Source organism: Cydia splendana, chromosome 19 (genome assembly GCF_910591565.1).
Source record: "Cydia splendana chromosome 19, ilCydSple1.2, whole genome shotgun sequence".
Taxonomy (NCBI): domain Eukaryota; kingdom Metazoa; phylum Arthropoda; class Insecta; order Lepidoptera; family Tortricidae; genus Cydia; species Cydia splendana.
The window spans coordinates 17,222,154-17,242,679 of NC_085978.1; the positions used below are offsets into that span (position 1 = coordinate 17,222,154).

The window sequence follows — 20,526 nt, forward strand, 5'->3', positions numbered from 1 at the left end:
AGTTTGCCCCTCCTTCCTAAGTAGCGCCATACGATTCAGGGGCAAACTTAAGTCAATCAAGTGTTGTGGCTACCCCCCCCCTTTTAGGGGTTTATTTTTTATAGCCTATAACCTGGCCGGGGATTTTCTCGACAGATTAGTAAAGTTTTCATCAAAATCCGTTCAGCCGTTTTCACGTGATGCGCGTTCAAATAAACAGACAAACAGATAAACAGATAAACAGACAAACAGACAAAAATTCTAAAAACTGTTGGAACGTGTTCTGTTATCAATTCTAAGTATCCTCAGCCAACTTTTTTTCAAATATCTTCCATGTACAGACTTTCGACCCTCTTCAGCTTTATTATATGTATAGATAGAAGAAGTTAAGACGGGTACAAATTCATACACTGCATATCTTTACCTTTTCGGCAACATACTAAACACGTTTCTTCTAGTCATTTCTTTTTAAAGCAGCTTTCATCTCTTAACATATTAGGACCACAACGAGTCACAAGTCACGAATCTCTAAGTTCATTGATAAACTTTTTATCATGGGAAAGATGGAGCCTCCATTATCAATTCAATTATATCGTCACTTCGTATCATGTGACCTTTCCCTTCTTGTTTCAATGTTCTTACTGTATACGTGTATTAAAGTTGTACCATATATATTTTTGTAGGTACTTACTTACTTAATTTTTCTTACCTTTTTTAGCTGTTAGTGCTAACACTCGTACCTATATTTTGTTGCTTTCATAATATATTTTCATTAGAATTCGTGCGGTATAGAACCGCTTCTGAAAGACGTGTAAGCGTGTAACCCCCGGAGATGCCACACAACCTCCACATACATACGTGCACAAGCATGCTTAATAATTCAGTCCGTAGTTTCAAATGCCTTCCTTGAGCTCCGTATTTCGGATGAAACGTCTTGAGGTATTCGGAGCTCTGCAATTAACGTTTGAGGACAACGTGAGTTCAGAGAGTATTGAGAAGCGACCGCATGCTTACCTCGCAATATATAAAACAGTCGCTATACTTGTAGAGATATTAACAGACAGCGTAATACATACATCTACCCGTTGAAGGGTAGAATCTTTTCTGTAACGAAAATGTTGGAGAACTCCACTAAGAACGGTCCTTTTGAAATTAAAACCCAAATAGGGTGAAAATTGTGTACGGTTGATTTTCAATTTCACTAAATTGAAAATCACTAGTTTCAAAAGACTTAATGAAGCTGTATTTTTATCATTTCATTACAATTAAGCTTTTGACGTATTTACTGAACTGCAAGAAACAGGAATATTTAATAACATACCTATACATCATAATTCCTAGGATGACCCACTTGGGACCCGTTTTTATACTCTTTATATAACAGAAATTAATGGAAGAAAACAGACTTAATCTTAATACTTCCTGAATAAGTTACGTCTTGGGAAATAATCCAACTGCGTCGTATCACACAGACTTATCAGAATACCTTCTATTCTTATAATAAATATGCAGTAGTTTACTACTTTGCTCGAATGAATGGAGTTATTGCCAAAGTTTGGCAACTCGCTAGGGCTGCGGGAATTGATAGCGAGAGAGTTATGCTCGGAGTGAGCTGTAGCCCAACTGTTGCGTGAGACCAACGGAGGCGAAGGGATAATGATAACACGCACAATATGTACTTTACGTAGCTGCAGTAGATCATAGGTACCTGCTGCACGTCACAATACAGTCAAGGATTTTTATTTCTGTGCCCCTTCGTACCTTTGTCCACGTGACAATTGTAATATACCCGTTGTTTTTTTTCACATAGCTTGGGTACGGTGACAGCTGTAATTTCAATACAATTTTGCTTTTTAAGGTTATAAATAGTATGAAGATGACAGCTGTCACCGTACCCAAGCTATGCGAAATAAACAACGGGTTGCACTCCGGGAGTGCCGACAGAAGTGAAAACTCAATGACTAGTCCAAATGTCTGGAGCACTATCTATAATTGACCCATCCTCCTTTCTATTGAAAAACTTTAGTTCCGAAATTGCTGGTCATTGAGTTTGTTTAAAATTCGAAATTCAAATTTGTAGAGTTAATAGTTTAAAATTCGAATAGAAATTGTAAAGTTACCTTGCAGACCTCGCATCTAAATATATTTGGTCATGATATTTTGAGTTTTATTCACCAGTACTAGAGTTCACTTTTATTAGCGATTTCATCAAGATGTAGCTTTATTGAATTATATTTGAGTGATATAAAGTTAGAATGTAACTGTGAGATCCTTGTATTTCAACCCGTATAAGATTAGAACCTTTTTCATGTAATGTCATTGAGTTTTTCTTTATTGATTTAAATGCCATTTAAATGAGTGGCCATCTAAACGTTACGGTCACGTGATCGCGTTACGCGTTACGCTGTCTCGAGTTTATCATTTTTTTCCCAACCTCAAAAAGCGCCCAGCGCTGCTAAAGAAGTTTTCACTTCAAAAAACTATAATATGGCAAGATAAGAAGTGGCACAGAAATCGATACCCTTGACAGTGTACATTTGGCGTCGGCGGAGTCCAACTAGATTTACTAGCGTGATTGATTAAAATGCAGCTACCAAAAGACGGGGCCTTAGAGCAAGAATACCATCAAATTCAACTGTGAAAAACAAACTTACGATGTAGGTACTGGGTGCTTGACCAACATGCCAATCGTTAACGCTCCGTAGCGTATATCAACTATTAGGGTATATCCAGAATGAGTATATCAACTAAACCTACTCGTATTCCAGAGATTCCAAAAGTTATTTATACCCAATGAGGTTTGTAGATACGAGTATATAACGCGGCCACTTCAAAGTAGCAAGTTACAGTGCAGTAAGTATATAATAGGCCAACTGTTGCGTGGTGCGTCCTGAATGATGCGGAGTGTGTCAGCGGGTCACTCGCGACTCGCACCTAAACACCAGTGTCGGAACGACTGCTTTGCAGCGCGCTCACTTATTTAGCGACCCGGTTTCTTGAATAGCGCGCGGCGCATTCAGCGCGCCTCGTTGTGGAAATACTAAATGACACATTTCAGCGACACACTTTTACCAGTGATTTTTCAAGCGGAGTATTTAATTTAGATGGGAAATTTCCAGTTGCGGGGATCATTAATCATTGAATCGCCTAATAGAAATCTGGGTCGTCAAAACACGCTATTCATCGGGCGGCTGAATGGCGATCTCAGTAATTATCGTGTCGTGTCGGAGGCGGTGTTGATTGGTTTCGGCGTTAGGGTGAGAGCCGCAATCTGCCTAATGGTCGCTCCACTATATATCTGGTCTGAGTGAGTTGCTATAAGCGAGCTCCACTTACCGAGGTAACCAATATTTTCCATTAATACTTACTCCATCAATCCAGGACTATCTATAAGTAAATGCAAAATGATCATACATACGTGAGATATAAATACCTAACTTATCGGGGTAAAAGAAACAAGTTACTGTGTAAAATGTAATATTTATTGTATAACAAATATCCCCACGAGCCCCGTCCCCCCGCGTCGTCACATGAACACGTCGTGCTGCGGCGCGGCCGCCTCCTCGAACGTGACCATCTTGTCGCGCCCCTTCGCCGCCGGAGCCGGCGCCGGCGCCGGCCGCCGCCCCGACAGCGCACTCAACTCGTACAGTTCACCACTCATCGCACTCAGGTTGAACTCGCTCAGCGAGCGCGGCACGAAGTACTCGACGCAGCTCTCGCCGCCCGCGCCCGCCGAGCGCCGGCCCAGTCCACCGCGCGTGAAGCCCGCCTCGCCGCCGCCCGAGCGCCGCCGCGGAAGCGAGCTGAAGCGCGCCGGCAGCGCCTCCACCTTGAAGGTGACCTGCGGCCGTCGGTCCGGCGGCGCGGCGGGCGCGGGCGCGGGTCAGGAGGGCGCCACGCACCGCTCCGCCGAGTGCACCGTGCGTCGCGCGCCGCACCGCGTGCCGGCACCGCGCAGCGCGGCCCGCAACTCCTCCTGAAGCAGGTCAAACGCGGCCGCGACCACGGCCACGCCGACCAGTATGTAGGCCGCGCAGGCGCCCACGGCTGCGTCCAGCGCGGCGGCGGCTCCCGCCTCGCCCGCGGCCGCCCGCGCCGCCGCCGCGCGCCCCGGCCGCAGCGCGCCGAACCCGATTGTCGCCAGGCTCGAGAATGAGAAGTAGCACCCGTCGAGGAGCGACCACCGCTCGGTGCGCGCGAACAACGCAGCTCCAAGCGCGACGTATAACGCGAGTAACGCCACGCTGAGCGCGGCGGGAACGCGGCGGGCGCGCGCGGCGCATATCCTCGCGCCGGCGCCGAGTCCGTCCAGGTTTAACGCCGCTTGGAACGGGGTTCGCTTCTCGTCACCGTCTTTGAGTCGGTCGGCGGGCGGCGCGGGCGTAAGGCGCGCGTAGAGGCGGCGCGCGGCGCGAGCCAGCGCGGCGCCCAGCGTGGCTAGGTACAGCATGACGAGCGGGATGCCCACCACGGCGTACAGCACCGCGCACGCGCGTCCCGCCGCTGACGTCGGCGCCACGTCACCGTGACCTGTGGGTATCACACATCATGTACCTATACGCTGAATACAACCAATTCAAGAAAAGTCTTAGTTATTGGCACTAGGTATATTTTAGAATCAGAATCAGAAAAATATTTACTCGTATTGCCACAAAAAATGCCTTATGACCTAAGTACAAAATATAAACCTTAAATACTAAAATAGGTACAAATTCATTAGAAAAATAGGTAATCATACACGAATGATTGGGTAATGGGCTCCAATGTCAGCATATGCCTAGCGCTGGTTTTCAGACTGGACCCTTGAGTTCGGTGGGTCGTAGGTTCACAAATTACCGTGCTTTGCTAGGCTTAACAATTAGAATAAAAATCAACAAGAGTAGAATAAATAAGTGCAACAAATAAAATAAAATAAGTGTCATTCTATGCGTCTTAGTAAGTAGAACAAAAAGAACCTAAATGGATAATAATAATGATAAATAAATGGATTATAATTTGAATTAGAAGTAGTATGTAAGTTAAAATAATTTGACCTAAAATAGTTAATAATTATGTTCTGTAAATGTTTTAATGTATGAAATAATAATGTGTGCTGTAACAGATATAATGTGTTGACGTGTAAAATACTTATATTTTATCAATAAAAGTTCTGATTCTGATTCTGATTCTGAACCAACATATCGTGTTTTTAGGAGGGAGAAAAAAATTTGCTCTGCATATCAAGTAAATACATTTTGACTAACCGCCTGTATTTAACAAGGTTTTATTAGGTCGACCTGTATGTATGTAACTAACATGTAATGGAATCTAAGGTAACTAATTTAACCATCTTCCAAGGATCGTAGCGTCATGAAAATTGGCAGCTGTATATAGTTCTGATGACAATACAATAATATGGTACTGTCGAACTGATCTGATGATGGAGACAGGAGGTGGCCATAGGAACTCTCGACCTGTATGTAACTAACATGTAATGGAATCTAAGGTAACTAATTTAACCATCTTCCAAGGATCGTAGCGTCATGACACGACCAAGCATGAGCATGACCAAGTTGCCAATCGAACTGACGTATTTAACTGTTGTGAAAGTGAATTTGTAAAGGTTACATTGTTTGTGTTGTGTTATTCTTAGCTTAGTTATAGTACTTATAGTATATACCTAATAACCCAAGTAGCATGGAAGTGTCGGCAACATAAATATAGCAGCCAATTAAGAACTTAGAGTGATTTAAGGGACGTATAATAGTGTCAGAAAAGATTTAAGCTGTATAAAAGGTACTTTACCGACATTATACAGCTCAAGCTGTATAAAATCATTATAAAGGATTCTGCGGAAGCATGGGGTGCTTTATCAGAATATAAAAAATCTACTATAAAACTAAAAGTGTTGTGAGAGACTACAAGCTAATTCTATCGTAAAAGCTGTATACAGGCTGTATTGTAGTAACACTTGGCACTTTTAGCTGTACAAAAGTATCTGTCAACTCCGTTTTAAAACATTAAGTGTTGTGAAACACTACAAGCTAATTTTATCGTAAAAGCTGTATACAGGCTGTATTGTAGTATCACTTGGCACTTGTAGCTGTACAAATGTATCTGTCAACCCCGTTTTAAAGCTATTTCTTATGGCGTAATCTTACTCTCCTATAAGAATAGTAGTTGTATAACTTCTGTCTGTAAGGGTATTATAAAACCAAATGAATAAATGGCAGCTATAGTACAGCTTTTTTCTGTATTACTGATAGAGTCGCTTATAACAATCTTTTGGCGTAATTTTACACTCGTATAAGTATAGTAGTGTAATGATTTCTGAAAATAAGTGTATTATAAAACTAAAGGAATATATGACAGTTACAGTACAGGTCTTTTATTTGTTATACGGATATCTAAAGAGAATTATAATTATAACTTATGTACGGAGAACCGAAATACAGCCAAACGAATACAAATATTCTATTATAAAGCTGTTTTAAATACAAAAGCTGTAAAAGACACTCCATCTATTACACAGCACAGCTACTAAGATTATTATGCTCTCCAACTATCCTGTAGGCTGTTTAAAAATTGTCGCCATAATACAATAAAAAAAAAACGTATTTGTAAATATAATTAAAGAAATACTTGCAAATATTTAGCAGACTAACGCCGTGTTATGATTACCAGCTAAAATAAATTGTTTAGCCTTAGAATTAATATTTATAAATATTTTTGATACTCTAACCTTAAAAACAAACAGTAACTTTACCGATTTTTGATATTTTCCTTATGGTTTCTCTTTGTTATTTTGCAGGCGCGTAAATATTTTGCCAGAAAAGATACACAGGTTCATAATAAATAATAATCCGCACTTACTAATAATGTAATATTCCATTCAAGTCCTGTATAATATTTACTTTTACTTTTACCATCCACTATAACACTTTATTGTCGCCATTACTATATTACGAATGAACAAGATTAAGACATTTTAGTTTCTTAAATGATTATTATTCTCTTGTAATTCTTTCTTATAACTCATTTAAAACTTATATTCTTATATCGTACTTATAAAAGATTATCTGTAGTGTTAAGGTTTCCTGTTACACCGAAATATAGCTGTAATGCAGCTATTATGCAGCTTATGTATTGCTTATACAGCTACTCTACAGCTCTAATAACGCCAAAGGCTGTATAATTTGGGCCCTTTTTTTACTTATAAGGGCTGTATAAGCGCTTATACAGCCTTTGTACAGCCTAACTTGACAGCTTATAGTATACAAATAAACTTTAATACAGCTTATATACAGCTTGCAATGCTACTTGGGAATAGCCTGCCTGCACTATCGCATTGGGAAACTGTTATGATAGCTGTAAGATTTATTAATTAAATAAATAAAAAATAAAAATAATGAAATTTGGCAGCTGTATGTAGTTCTAATGACAATACAATAATATGGTACTGTCGAACTGATCTGATGATGGAGACAGGAGGTGGCCATAGGAACTCCTTGATGAAACAACGAAACCTAATTGTGTTAGGGGTTTTTAGAATTGTCTCGATGAGTATTAGTTGTCTGTCGTAAGAAAAGTACAGTCAGCGATAAAAGCTTGTACCAAAAATGATTTTTTTGCCAAAAACTTATTTAATAGTCCCATCGTGCATCGGTTCACGAATGGGTGGCGGCAGGTCATTCCAAATCTTTGCAGAATCAAATTTAAAGTTCCCGTTAAAGAATGTCGTCTTGTGTGTAGGTATCGCAAGTTTTTAATAGATCATAATATCAAGAGTTGTCAGAACATTGAGCACTAGACTTTAATAACTAGAGCCATATAAAACAACCAGGATAAACGCCTCGCTAACCTACTAGCCCTGACAAATACCTAATAAAAATTCAACTGAAGAGCTTAATTGGAGTGTATCGAAGGAAAACCCTAATACTTTACTCACCAATGGTAGTGATGAGCGTGAGCGCGTACAGGAAACTCGTCGAAAAGGTCCATCGGAAAGGGTCGGAGACAGCGCGCGGCGGCGGCGGCGGGCCCGCCAGGCCGCGCTGGAACTCGAGCAACTCGCGCGCCGCGAGGCGAGTCCAGTTGTCCTTGTACAGGATGTTGAGGTCCTCGGTGAGCGCCCAGAGGCGCTCGACGGTGCGCGCGCGCAGCGCCGCCGCGCCGCCGCGGCCCGTGGCCACCGCCGCCACCGCGCTCTCCTCGCCGCCCTCGAGCGCCAGGAACAGGAACCCGCCCAGCAGGTTGTAGAGCAGCACGAGCGCGCAGGCGACCAGGCAGGCGCGCGGGGACGCACCGCGCCGCGCGCCGCACCCCGCGCCCCCGCAGCACCCCGCCATGCTAGCGCCACATGCCGCCCGCCGCCCGCTAGCGACCCAGCACCTGCAACAACAGACACGCAGGTCATACTACAGCACATTCATGACGTCTACTAGGGTTAACTCCATATTCATAAAACTTAGCAAACCTCTGCTAAATTGTGTATCTTTCAACAAACACATTTATAAAAATGACGATTATGAAAAAACTGACAAAACTGGTGGTAGTGGACAGAATTATGGTTAATAAAGTCAGTACATAAAAGTGCAAGCCTCTCAAAGGTTGAAGCTCGGTACCATACATTGCAACCCACACTTTAAAGGTGAACTGATTTTGAATGCACCTCGTCCAACCGCTTTGCAAATTCACCCAACGCACGTAGCACGCACGCCGCCGCCGCCGCAAATGCACTACAACACCTTCACCTAAGTTTGTCCTCGCGCCTGGATGACGCGCCGGGCTACGTGACGTTCCCCGCCGCAACTTGCAAGTGCGCGCGTCACCCGCACCGCACAACCGCACACCTACTCCTTATTCACAGACCAAATACGATTCGTACATCTATTTTGTTTGGGTTGGCGGCTTCCACGAACAGAGCGATGAAAGCGACGCGACACCTACCTTATACATTATACAATATTATCTAAACAAACTATATATCATATGACATTGATATGTTCGTAGCGTCACACTTTGCGTCACGTTGTCTCGTATGTCGCTTAAGTAGTACGACGGCGATGTTAACTAACTAAATCACGTAGGATGAGAGTACTTCGCCTTTACTTATGTTAGGTACTCTCTCTAGATATTTTCAAGCAAGTTGTGGTTTGAGTCCTATTACGAGTGCTACTCGTACGAGGTATTTCTTCACGTATTTTGCGATACTGTCATTTGATGTCTGCATAAAATTCAGTCCAATCGAACGACATTAAAATTGGCACAGATTTTCTCTTTGTAGCGCTGAGTTTTAAAACGAAACGTTCATCAGTAGGACTTCACACTGCCGAAAAATACACTTTCAAACAGAAAATAACAATTTCCAGAAAAACTCTGAACAATGAATAAGATTATGTCGTCATTTTACGTGTTAAAGAATTATAACGTTTTTACGCATGAAAGATATTGCATTTCCTGTTACAGCTTAAATTGCCAATTTCTAGCATTTTTACAGTATATGACAGAACGTGTGTATATATTTTTAGTAAGAAAAAAATTATTCAGTTGGTATTAAGTGTTCAAACAATAATGCGATTTTCTGCCGGAGAACCATAAACGGCGCTACCAATTGTTAGTGGATCCGGCGAGATGAACTCGGAGCCGGTCGGAGCGGCGAGGTGGCATCAAACACAACGCGTAATTGCGTCGCCGCTTCATTATAAATGCTGTAAAGTTTTCTTTGACCGCCCGCGGCCGGAGATTGCCGGCCGCGCTCAAAGCCGCGCCCGAATCCTCTGCAAATGCAAAAAGGCCCTCCCCCTCATCAGCGCGCCGTTGGGGGGGATCGTGTTCAGGCGTGTAATGACGTCCGGCCGTAATCGACGGTAACTCGCCGCGGGCATTGTGTACTGCACTGCGATAATTAATCACCATGATCGCTTTTTCCACCGGCCCGCGTTTTATATTAAGCCCAATTTCCTGGCTGGAAGATTAATCTACTACTACTATATAGATGTGGGTTTGGCTGAAAACCCAGTCATTGTTGCGAGTTCGATATCGGCGTAGATCGCGCACGGAGGCGGCAGCGGCGGCGCGGACAAGCCGCTGTGATTGCGTCTCGCACACATTGTTTGGCGAGCCCCCCTCTCCCACCCCCTCCCACTGCAATTGACACGAGAGCCCGCTCAATGCTCATGACTCCCGTGACATCCTTTTATACAAATAGCTTCTGATTTGTACGCGGTCCCGGGGACATGAATCGCATAAATAAACAACAGTTAGGTAGGCACTGTATGTATGTACAACCCTGCACGTGTACGTTTATACGGAGCCTTCCTTCAGCCGATTGTGGGCGACATATTAATGATACACGCATCACTAACTTCGTAGCATTGAGCTAATGTTTTTGTACAAATATATTATATTTATTTCCTGACAAGATACCTACTTAAGAATATATTTGTGTATATCTATATGAAATAACACAAATCAGAGTATATTCATTAAATAATTTGATTTCTTTTCTATGAATATCTACTGTGACTTTGCTAAACAGCAAGGAGCACATTTTGTGATTAAGTAAATAAAGTTTTCTGTGCCGTAAAACGTTTTAAAATCCTTCCATGGAACGCAAGAAAGAAATCCAGATACCGAACGGAAAAAGTCGGAGAATCACGAAATAATAAATACATCCACTTCATCTTCCTGCTCCGCATTCCTAATAAAAGTTGGAGAATATCCGGTAACATTGCCTCTATTCCCAGAATTGGCGTTCTGGCAGTTCCCTCACGAGCTGTCATCCGACGTGACGAATTAGCGGCAGGTGCGATTCGGCTTACTTTTATGACATCATCTCGCCACTGGGCAAATTTGTGACAGCACAGGTGATTGATAGGTATATCAACATTTTATCACACGGCAACATCGCTTCATTTTATTGACTTCGGATATGATTTAACCGATCGACATTGACTTGAAGTGTCGCAGAATTGGCCTTTCCGTTATGGCGACTAGTTTTCTAAAATAGATAATAACTTTTGAATGGTCTTACATTTTAAAGAGACCTACTAAAAAATCTACCAAAAAAGTGTATTGTTTTCTCTGATAATTTGTTCTGTCCTTCTGAAATCCAAAAGCAATTGAATTGTTCATAAAATTTTAGAATATCAATACATGTTACATGTGAGGAAACCTGCATACATCTGCGAAGAAATTCAAAGGTGTATGTGAAGTCCCCAATCCGCATTGGGCTAGCGTGGGGACTATAGCCCAAGCCCTCTCGCGCATGAGAGGAGGCCTGTGCCGAGCAGTGGGACGTTTATGGGCTCAAATTATTCTTATTTTTATTATTATACATGTTCAAGCAAAATTTTACAACATCGAAAATATATATTTTTAAGCCACATTTTGGTTTTGTTTTGCTGTTTTAGCTCTCACGTACCTACATAGTTAAAATTGTATTAAAACAATAATAATTACGGCATAAAGCTGTTTTTATCTGTGACCCAAACTACAATTTCGAGTTGAATATAATTTTTTTTTTTTTTTAATCCGATACTTAAGTCTACTTGTATCGAAACTACAACCACATATTTCAAGGGTAGTTAGTATAGGCAAGTATAGGCCATAGTGAATTAACTTTCATATGGTTTATTTACGATTTATTTACCTTTTAGAATAAATCAGCACGCATGTATTGTATCAATTCAATACATTGCTTTTATTTATATTTTAATATAGTAGCTTTAATCATAATTTGTATTTTGCTTAGATCCCCACGTCACAGGCTAAGCCTAGTGTGGGGATCACTGTACTGCTCCTCTGTAATATCAAGTTATGAAATAAATATATTTTAAATTTTGAATTTAAAAACGTCGCACTTCCGGACGAGACGTCACAAATGTCACAAGTGATGCCTATATATGCAATACGAGTACATTGCCGCTCGAAAAAAACGAAATAATTAATAGCACTCTGTTAGTTACGGCTAAATTAATATATATATGTCGAATACCGATGGTCCTAAAAGGCGGTGGGCGCGTGGGGGTAGTACGATAATGTATTACTTCACAGCTAAACCAGTATGCTACCATTGCTACCAGTGCATGAAATAAACATTAGGACTCGTTAACCATACTAGTGCCTACTATACTTCAGTACTAAATATTTAAAAGAACTAATTGCTATTTTAATTCAAGGGAGCGATATGAAAGTAAAAAGAAACCGTTTAAATCTTTATTCAAGTCAAACTAGGCCGGCTTCAACCCTACATATCTGACCTGAGAAGATTTAGCCATATATTGGACCGGCAACAAACTCAGAGGGACAAATCTTTTCAAAACAAGTTAAAACAACACATAACACATTATTTCTTTATTTCACAAAAGTAAGCTTCTAACGAAACATAAGAAATCATAATAACACTTGAAATAAAACACTTAGCTAAATGGTTAAAGAACGCGGGATTCTATAAGCTATCAGAATAATCCTTCAGGTATAAACCTTCAGGAGCGTAGCGAGTTAGGCACGAGGTTGGCTAACGAGTACGTCCGATCTCTAGCGCGGTCCGATCAAGAAGAACTACCAGCGGCGGAGCCTCTCCGCTCCCGCCTCAGTCAAGTTGGCAAACCTGCTCGACCAGTCTACCAACATACCGACAAAAACGCCAACTCGTGCCTACGCTCACTCGAGAGAAACCTCTCGACGTTCCAAAGCCTTCTACCTGTCATCTCAGTTCAACAACACGCCAATAGATGGCGTTACTCTCTACGCAACTTTATTTCAACAATGCGCCAATAGACGGAGTTACTCTCTACACAACTTTATTTATTTTGTTACAACCAAATAATACGTAGCTCAACATTGCTAATCGATTTTATACAGGCGTCTAAAATAATGAACTATAACGCTGCAATACGTCTTTCTGGTGTCAGGGTCCGACATATATATATACGTTTCATAGCACTAAAACCTACGCCTCGTTTCAATTCGCGGTTGTAATAAAAATACACGTAGTATAGAATTAAATTTTTCGGGTTTTTATAACCTACGTTATATATTCACAATATATGGTGAAAGTCGCTCCGTTGCCAGATTTATTGATCGTATGTCGACTATGTCGTGCGAGTCGACTGACCCGCGCCAATCACCGTCGCCGTCGTCGCTCCGACACTGTCGTACAACACTGTCCCAGCACTTACTACTTTATGAAACCAACATAAATTGTGCCCTTGACATCAATAACAACTATGCGTAACTAGACATCACTTAAACTAATCAGCGAGGCTGCAACTGCGGTTGGCACTGGCAGCCGACGACAAAAGCACTTTAGCCATCCCTGTGCATATTAGATGTACCTACTAGCCGCAACGTAACTGACCAACGTTGGACCTTATGCCTTGGCAATAAGGTTTGTATGAATGAACGGTGTCGAGGATGCTACATAGTAGCTACAGGTCGGGAGCGACATCCCTAAGCTGACAACGCTTATGCTCTCTTGAGTGTTTGTGTTGACACTTCACACGCCGTGCGTTGAGCCGTATGAGCATCTCCCAATTAGTGCGACTACATTGAGGTTCTCTACGCATCGTAAGTATTTACCTAAAACTGGCAAAGAAACTTGCTGTAAACCCATAAGCTACTTACTTTAATTTGTGAAGAAGATGTAGTAGTAACGAGTAAGTACATGCAAAACTACGTATGTGAAGATAAATAAAGTCTTACGAATAATCAGTTCACAGTATCGATTTCGAGGAAATTTAATACCTAGGTGAAAAAGGCGAGATATGAACTGTGAATGGTGTGGTTTAAAGCACTTTACCCGCGTGCAGCTGCCCAGAGTTGCTACGCCTCAATCTGAAGTAGCCTACGCAGCTTAGAATTGCATTAATTTCACTATGTGTCTACATATGGCACAAGTTTATGCGCATGCCATTATTGCGGTACAAAACAATCATTGATAAAGCCACATATACTTCTATACTAATTTAAATTGTATTTTTTCTCATTTGCTCGTAATGCATGTTAACTATAAGATGTAATGTTTTGAAAAGATGTGTCCCGCCGAGTTTGTTGCCGGTCCCATATTGGGATACCCTCCTCCAATTAAGGGTGGGATTTAAATCTTCTGGAGGCAGAGGTGTAGGGTTGGAGCCGGTGTAGCTTTATTTGACGTTCATTAAGCGCACTGTAATATGCCTACTTGAATAATAAACTATCTTTATCTTAAAATATTATTATAACTGGAAAACTTGTAAAGTAGGAATAAGGTAATAAACCATCGCTCGGTAAAGGGAAACCTCACGTGAACGTAAGTTCCCCGAAAGTAGGAAACAAAATCTTGTCGACGAAGTTAGTTTATTAAGCGGCAGGTGTGGGTCGCGAACAGCAAGCGAACCTTCCTGGACCTGAATCAATATAAAGCCGTACTAGTGTGTAAAGCAAAGGTAGGTCGGAGGCGGCCGTGGGCCGCGGGCCGCCGCTGGTGCGGTGCGGGGTGCGGGCTGCGGCCTGCGGAGGCCGATTCAGATTTAACAAATTGTTATAGTTACCTCGTTTACAGTTAGGCCGTTGACGGCAAGGTAATTAACAGGGACATCGTGTAAACGCCATCGTGCTCTGCACGCCCTAGGTGACCGTCGGAGGTGGTGTTTCGGGCGTAAGCCGGCATGCAGCGTCAGGAGCATGTTCGAGTCAGCCTTGCCATAACTCCTTACATACGTATTTATTTATAGTATGTGGTAGGTATAAAGGATAATTTATTCAAAGGATTAAATTCTAATTAACTAAATAACTAAAGTATTTAAATTGATAAGTATTTGTTTTTAAAATATAAGGTACCTACCTTATACAGGGTGACCTTAGCCATTGGACAAACCCTGAAATCCCACGTAGGGTTACTTCTCAGAAATGCTCTAACGGTGATATTTTTATAATTAGAACAAAAGATAAAAAAAAAAATATCAAACAATAGTTATTTCCAATAATGGACAGCAAAAAAAACATAATGTATTAATCATTGGCAGTGCTTTTGACAATTTGTTTGAAAATGTGCGGCCATGATGACATTTGTCAAAAGTCAAAATCTTATTAATGTCATAAATAAAAAAAGATAATCAAAACGGTCGAAGAAGGTTTCATACTATTTATTACCTCAGGAGCTACTAACACATACAGGTTGCTCCAAAGTAAAAAAATCGTAATTTGTTAATTTTCTTCGTAACCGCTACACCGATTGTTATGATATTTGTATAGGTATCTAAATACGCTAATGCATATGTAAATTTCGGCTTTGTCCAATGGCTAGGGACACCCTGTATAATAATAGGTACCAAAGTTTGGTATGGGCATGGGCACTAGGGCATGAGCAATTGACCAGGAGCTTGAGCATAATGTCGTTTACAGTATACTCCGGCTCGTCAACGGCCTACTGTAAACGAGGTATTTAATATTCTTCGCGCAGTCGCGCGTCGTGCATCTCACGCCCACCAATAAACGCGAGCGTGACGCCTAATGACACGACTCCCAGTACATAACGCGGGCACCAATCAGCCTCAACTACAGTTAAAATAAATGTTAATCATAACAACATGAACAATTTGTTAAATGAGAATCGATCCCAGTGGAGTCGTGACGAGCGATTATCGCGTCCCGCTCCCGAGTCAGCTGAGCCTGCTCGTTATGGCAGATGGTGGACCGTGGCGTGGCGAAGGTAAATAGGAACATGGAGATAAAAGGACGCGTGAGCGCTGAGAAAGGCTCCTAATCGAATCCTGCGAACAGTGCCGCGTCGCATGGCACTTTCATGTAAGAATCCGCGAGTAATGGGCCCAACTTATTACGAACGTCTACCCGCCGAATTAAGAACTGAAATATCTGACGAAGCATTTGAACGTCAACTGAGGAACTTTTTATTGAATAACCCATTATATTCAGTGGACGAATACATGGAATTAAAATTGAAATAACTATTTGACATTATACTTACCTTATGTAAAATTGATTGACATTCGTTCTGAACTTATTACCTATGATTACCGCTCTTAGTTTTAGTATGACGATCATTATGAGATATTAGACATGTATTTTGTTATTTATTGAGTTTTTTTTTTCAATTTGACGATAGTTCTCAAATTTATTTTTAAATTATAAATTTGTTATTTGATTATCATTGTTGACATTGTATAATTACGTTTGCATGCTAAATTATTGACGATCATAATGTAAATTCATATAGATTAGCGTAAGAATAATTTATACTGTAATTTATCATTATGAAATAAATAAACTAAACTAAACTTAACTAAACTAATCGGTCGTGAATTAACCCGATGCCGACTGGCAATTATGTACAATCAAAATAACAGGACCTAAGCTGCTAGCGACTCGCTGGCTCTCGGAAAGGAATTTGTTTGCTGCTATCCCTGTCACTTCGTATTTGGCTAAACCAACTAGGCAGTCGATTTTGCGCACTAGGCAGTCGATAAATCGAATATCGTTAGTGTTGTGTGTCGACAGAGTAACATCCCTAGTGCGCAAAACGTTCTAACTGATAAACAAGACCAAGTGCGGGTAGTTCGAAAAACTCGCGCGGCTAGAAGATGTTGATGTCAACTTTAGCCAGTCTTCTCCGAGACCACGGGGACAACACCGTCCTCGAAACGTCGGAGGTAAATCTTAAAATTAGGTACAGTACTCAACTACATACGAGTACATCCAAGAGGAATATCAGCACAGGATTTAAAAATGCGTCGCCCAGAACAGAGAAGTACGGGAAGAGATGTTAAAGCGGTATTTGCGCGATTAGCCAAATCATCCCACTCATTTTAATTGACTTGTGTAATTGTGTATAGTTTTAGGTTTAATTAGGTTTAGGTGTGTGTGTTTTTATTTTTATGTTTTTGATATGTACGTTTACACCGTATTAGTCGTAAACGATCTGGGGCCGATTTTTGAATTTCGACCGCTCGATTTCGTGTATTTCGTTCAATAATATCTGCAGTACCCGGCATTTAAATTCTACTAATAGAATTGAAAACGAGTGGTCAATACCACTCGATTCCCAATTTCTATCGCTCGTATCTGCTCGTATTTCAAAAAACCGGGCAAGTGCGAGTCGGACTCGCGCACGAAGGGTTCCGTACCATAATGCAAAAAAAAAAAAAGCAAAAAAAAACGGTCACCCATCCAAATACTGACCACTCCCGACGTTGCTTAACTTTGGTCAAAAATCACGTTTGTTGTATGGGAGCCCCAGTTAAATCTTAATTTTATTCTGTTTTTAGTATTTGTTGTTATAGCGGCAACAGAAATACATCATCTGTGAAAATTTCAACTGTCTAGCTATCACGGTTCGTGAGATACAGCCTGGTGACAGACGGACGGACGGACGGACGGACGGACAGCGAAGTCTTAGTAATAGGGTCCCGTTTTACCCTTTGGGTACGGAACCCTAAAAATTAGCATTTTGCTATTTTCCACCGATTTTCGGGTGACTAAATCAGGCGCTCGAAATTCAAAAATCGGCCCCCTGAATCTGAATCTGAAACATAAACTATATTGACATGTTGAATGTTGATTCACGAATGCAGGCGCGTATATATATTGATAATTTTGTCAGTTCAGTACAAATCTCTTAAAATCTTACTAGATGACAGGCATGTTAATTCTACAGACGTTAGATATGCGTATCGTTTGCACTTATGTACAATTGTACCTACAGGTGCGGCAGAGATGGGCAGGGTCAGGAGCATAATGAGAAATGTTCTTCCTCATATGTTGTACTATAACGCGGGCGCGCGCTTGTAAATAGGTTGCTCTACGAATCGTCGTCAAATCGTAGTACTGCGAGGACATTGCTACGCGGTGTGTAGGAGTGGTCAGGTGTGTGATGTGTTCGTTTTTAAATTATAATGACTGTTAAGATATGATCTTTACCCGAGGAGTGAATCTGAGCCGACCGTATTATATTAATCGCAAAACCACATAATATTTATTCACATATAATTATGTTTGGTCTCAGCAGGACTTGTCAGTAGGTAAAGGCGTCGGCGACCGAGATGACAAACAAAGAGACAAGTGTGTCGTGTTAACCTCCCAGCCACGGGACCTTTACTCACAGCTACCTACAGGGAATATTGTACACAACGGAACTACTTGATACTGTTTAGTTTAGGGATTTAAAAAAAAGTAGTAGATGTTCCAGAAATAGAAAAACTACCAATTTCACTAAATAGACATTATATACTATTCAAATAGACCTTCAGGAGTTAGAGAGAGTTTTATTCCAGAAGGTTTAGGTGCCTATATGTAGTAGGTATAGAAACTTATACATAAACACTATCATAATTAACTTTCACTGTAGGTACGTATTTACGAAAAGCGAACTACATTTTTATTGTTCACACGAATGAATAATATATGTTATTTTAGAAATTGACTCAAAGCGTAGACTAACACATTATAATTTACGGATTTCGTAAAGGACTAGCTTCCCCCTATTAAAGCCTATAAAAACTACATATTTAGGTAAGTACCTACGTATGTAACGTGTCGCTCGCGACGTCGATCGTTATCGGCTGATTGTGTAGTATTACCTACCTACTTGTGAACTAATTTCACGCCTTACACAAACTAATCCAATATTCACACGCGCGCCACTTTGAATACGACTCGATTGGTTAACCAAATACTTAAACACGCCTTGATATTACCTATATATGCGTCGACCCTCTAATACAAGCTCACTTGATGACCCGACAGAGAAATGAGAGAGTTTTGGAACAAAATTCCGACTTTAAAAGCTTGTAACAACCATGCAATGCATTAGGATTTTACGATATAGCAAGTTCAACAGAATCTGCAGCAAGCAGATCTACACCTGGCATCATAATTTAGCGCATTTATTCTAGTTCCAGCCATTTCCCACAAAATGTACGTACTGAAAATAATTTATTAGGTACCTATATTATATGTATATTTAACTTAAACTAACACTACCTAAATGTTTATAGACTAGTCAAATTAGATTTATTCCAGGAATGAATTCCCAGCAAGCTGGAAATCGTCTTAATACCTTCATTTGGTTCTAAATTAGTATAATCCACGTTTGCAGGAGTTGTGGAATTATTTTTGCATTATTTTTTGCTTGTACTTGGTTCAAAAACAGTACGTCCGACGAAAAATTTGCTTCAATCATGATAGAAATTGACATCTGAGGATCCGAAAGACACCTTAATAAGAATTCGTAGTCAATCATTGTAAAAAATGGCCGCCACTTTGAATTTCCCTTTTTTTTGTAAAATCGTGTTCATATCTGAATTTTTTTTCACTAGTGTCTGATCCACAACAACCTTGCTGGTAGCAGGCGTGGCTCACTCCGCGATTTCGTCGCTTTGCTACAGGTAGCTAAAAGTACATCCGTTCCACACCAATTTTGGTGGCTAGCCATAAGCCACGCGTGGCGCTGTCACCACCTAGCGGCCATATCTGTCCTGATCGTTACAGACGCCTTTTGTTAGAGAGTGAGTCTTCTGTACCTAGTACTATTATTTATTCTGTGCTGGTAGTGACATTGTAATTGATGATATGTTCCTTCTACATCGAGTGGTTTTGTCTATCCAAGGTAAAATTATCTCCCAAGGCTCCCAAAATTTATCCACACCTCCTGGGATGAAGCAAACTCGGATTATACGCCTTTAGGATCAAATGAAGGTATGAAAATGATTTCAATGAGGAATTAATTCCTCAAAACGCTTTTTTGGATCTAATTTGACTGGCAAATTACCCTCCTCAAAATAATCGCTGTCTAACAGACCCATTCTTATCATGTATATCTAAACTGTTTTAGCTCCAAATGGTGGCTCTCAACAATACAACCGTGGCAGCCGCCACGTATAATAATAACCTTATAATGAATCCCCGTCAGCCGAAGACGTAGGTAACTGGGGCCCGTTTTCGCATGCATCGTTTCGTATTTTCTTCCAAATTTGATATTCTTTACGCCCCGGCGGTTGCTTTCTCTGCGGCTTGTGACACCGGCGGCAAGGAGAGTAGTCAAGCAAGTGGAGGTTTGGTGTCTTCCTTGTCAAAAGGGTTTGGCTGTTTCGGCTCCGCGTACACGCCCAAATGTAGCAGACACCATTGTCAGTGTCACGTTCGTGAAAGAAATACATAATAAATCGGGACCGCAATAACAACTTTTTAACTACCTTTCCGGTTCCTTGGTGTATGAAAATGAAATGTCATGTCAGCTGTGCTGTGGTACTCGGCGGGAGGCCAGCTGAATGGCCTGCAACCCCCTCCCCCCGCTTCCCGCACCGCAGCCCCGCGCCGCGTCACCCGCACTCTCGCCGGATAATTCCCATTCGTAATCTCCAACTTGGAATTTTTTTGTGTCAGACTTCCGACTTTTTGTGTTCGACAGATCTCGCGATTTGTTTTTTATTCAGAATATATTTTTAAGTCGGTAACGTGGCGTCGGTCGTGGTCCTGAGCGCCGTTGTAAATAATTGTAATAGCGGAGGTTGGAGAGGACGAGGCTTGGTTTCTGAATGGGAGTGTCAGGAGCAGCCGGCGGCGGCG

General features: G+C 41.3%; 1 protein-coding gene across 1 annotated transcript; it reads right to left on the reverse strand.

The window, feature by feature from the left end:
• Positions 1-3,853: 3,853 nt before the first annotated feature.
• LOC134799825 (TWiK family of potassium channels protein 7-like) lies at positions 3,854-8,346 on the reverse strand. Its single transcript, XM_063772226.1, has 2 exons — positions 7,910-8,346; positions 3,854-4,512 (listed from the first exon to the last, which is right to left on the reverse strand). Exons 1-2 carry the CDS (start codon positions 8,307-8,309, stop codon positions 3,866-3,868), a joined length of 1,047 nt encoding a protein of 348 aa, XP_063628296.1. The 5' UTR covers positions 8,310-8,346; the 3' UTR covers positions 3,854-3,865.
• Positions 8,347-20,526: the final 12,180 nt, after the last annotated feature.

Bases quoted from the DNA above. Each gene is read 5' to 3' on its own strand.
- LOC134799825 (XM_063772226.1), bottom strand. From the start codon at position 8,309: ATGGCGGGGTGCTGCGGGGGCGCGGGGTGCGGCGCGCGGCGCGGTGCG. The intron at 4,513-7,909 runs GTGAGTAAAGTA...TGATACCCACAG, and splicing joins CACGCTCATCACTACCATTG to GTCACGGTGACGTGGCGCCG.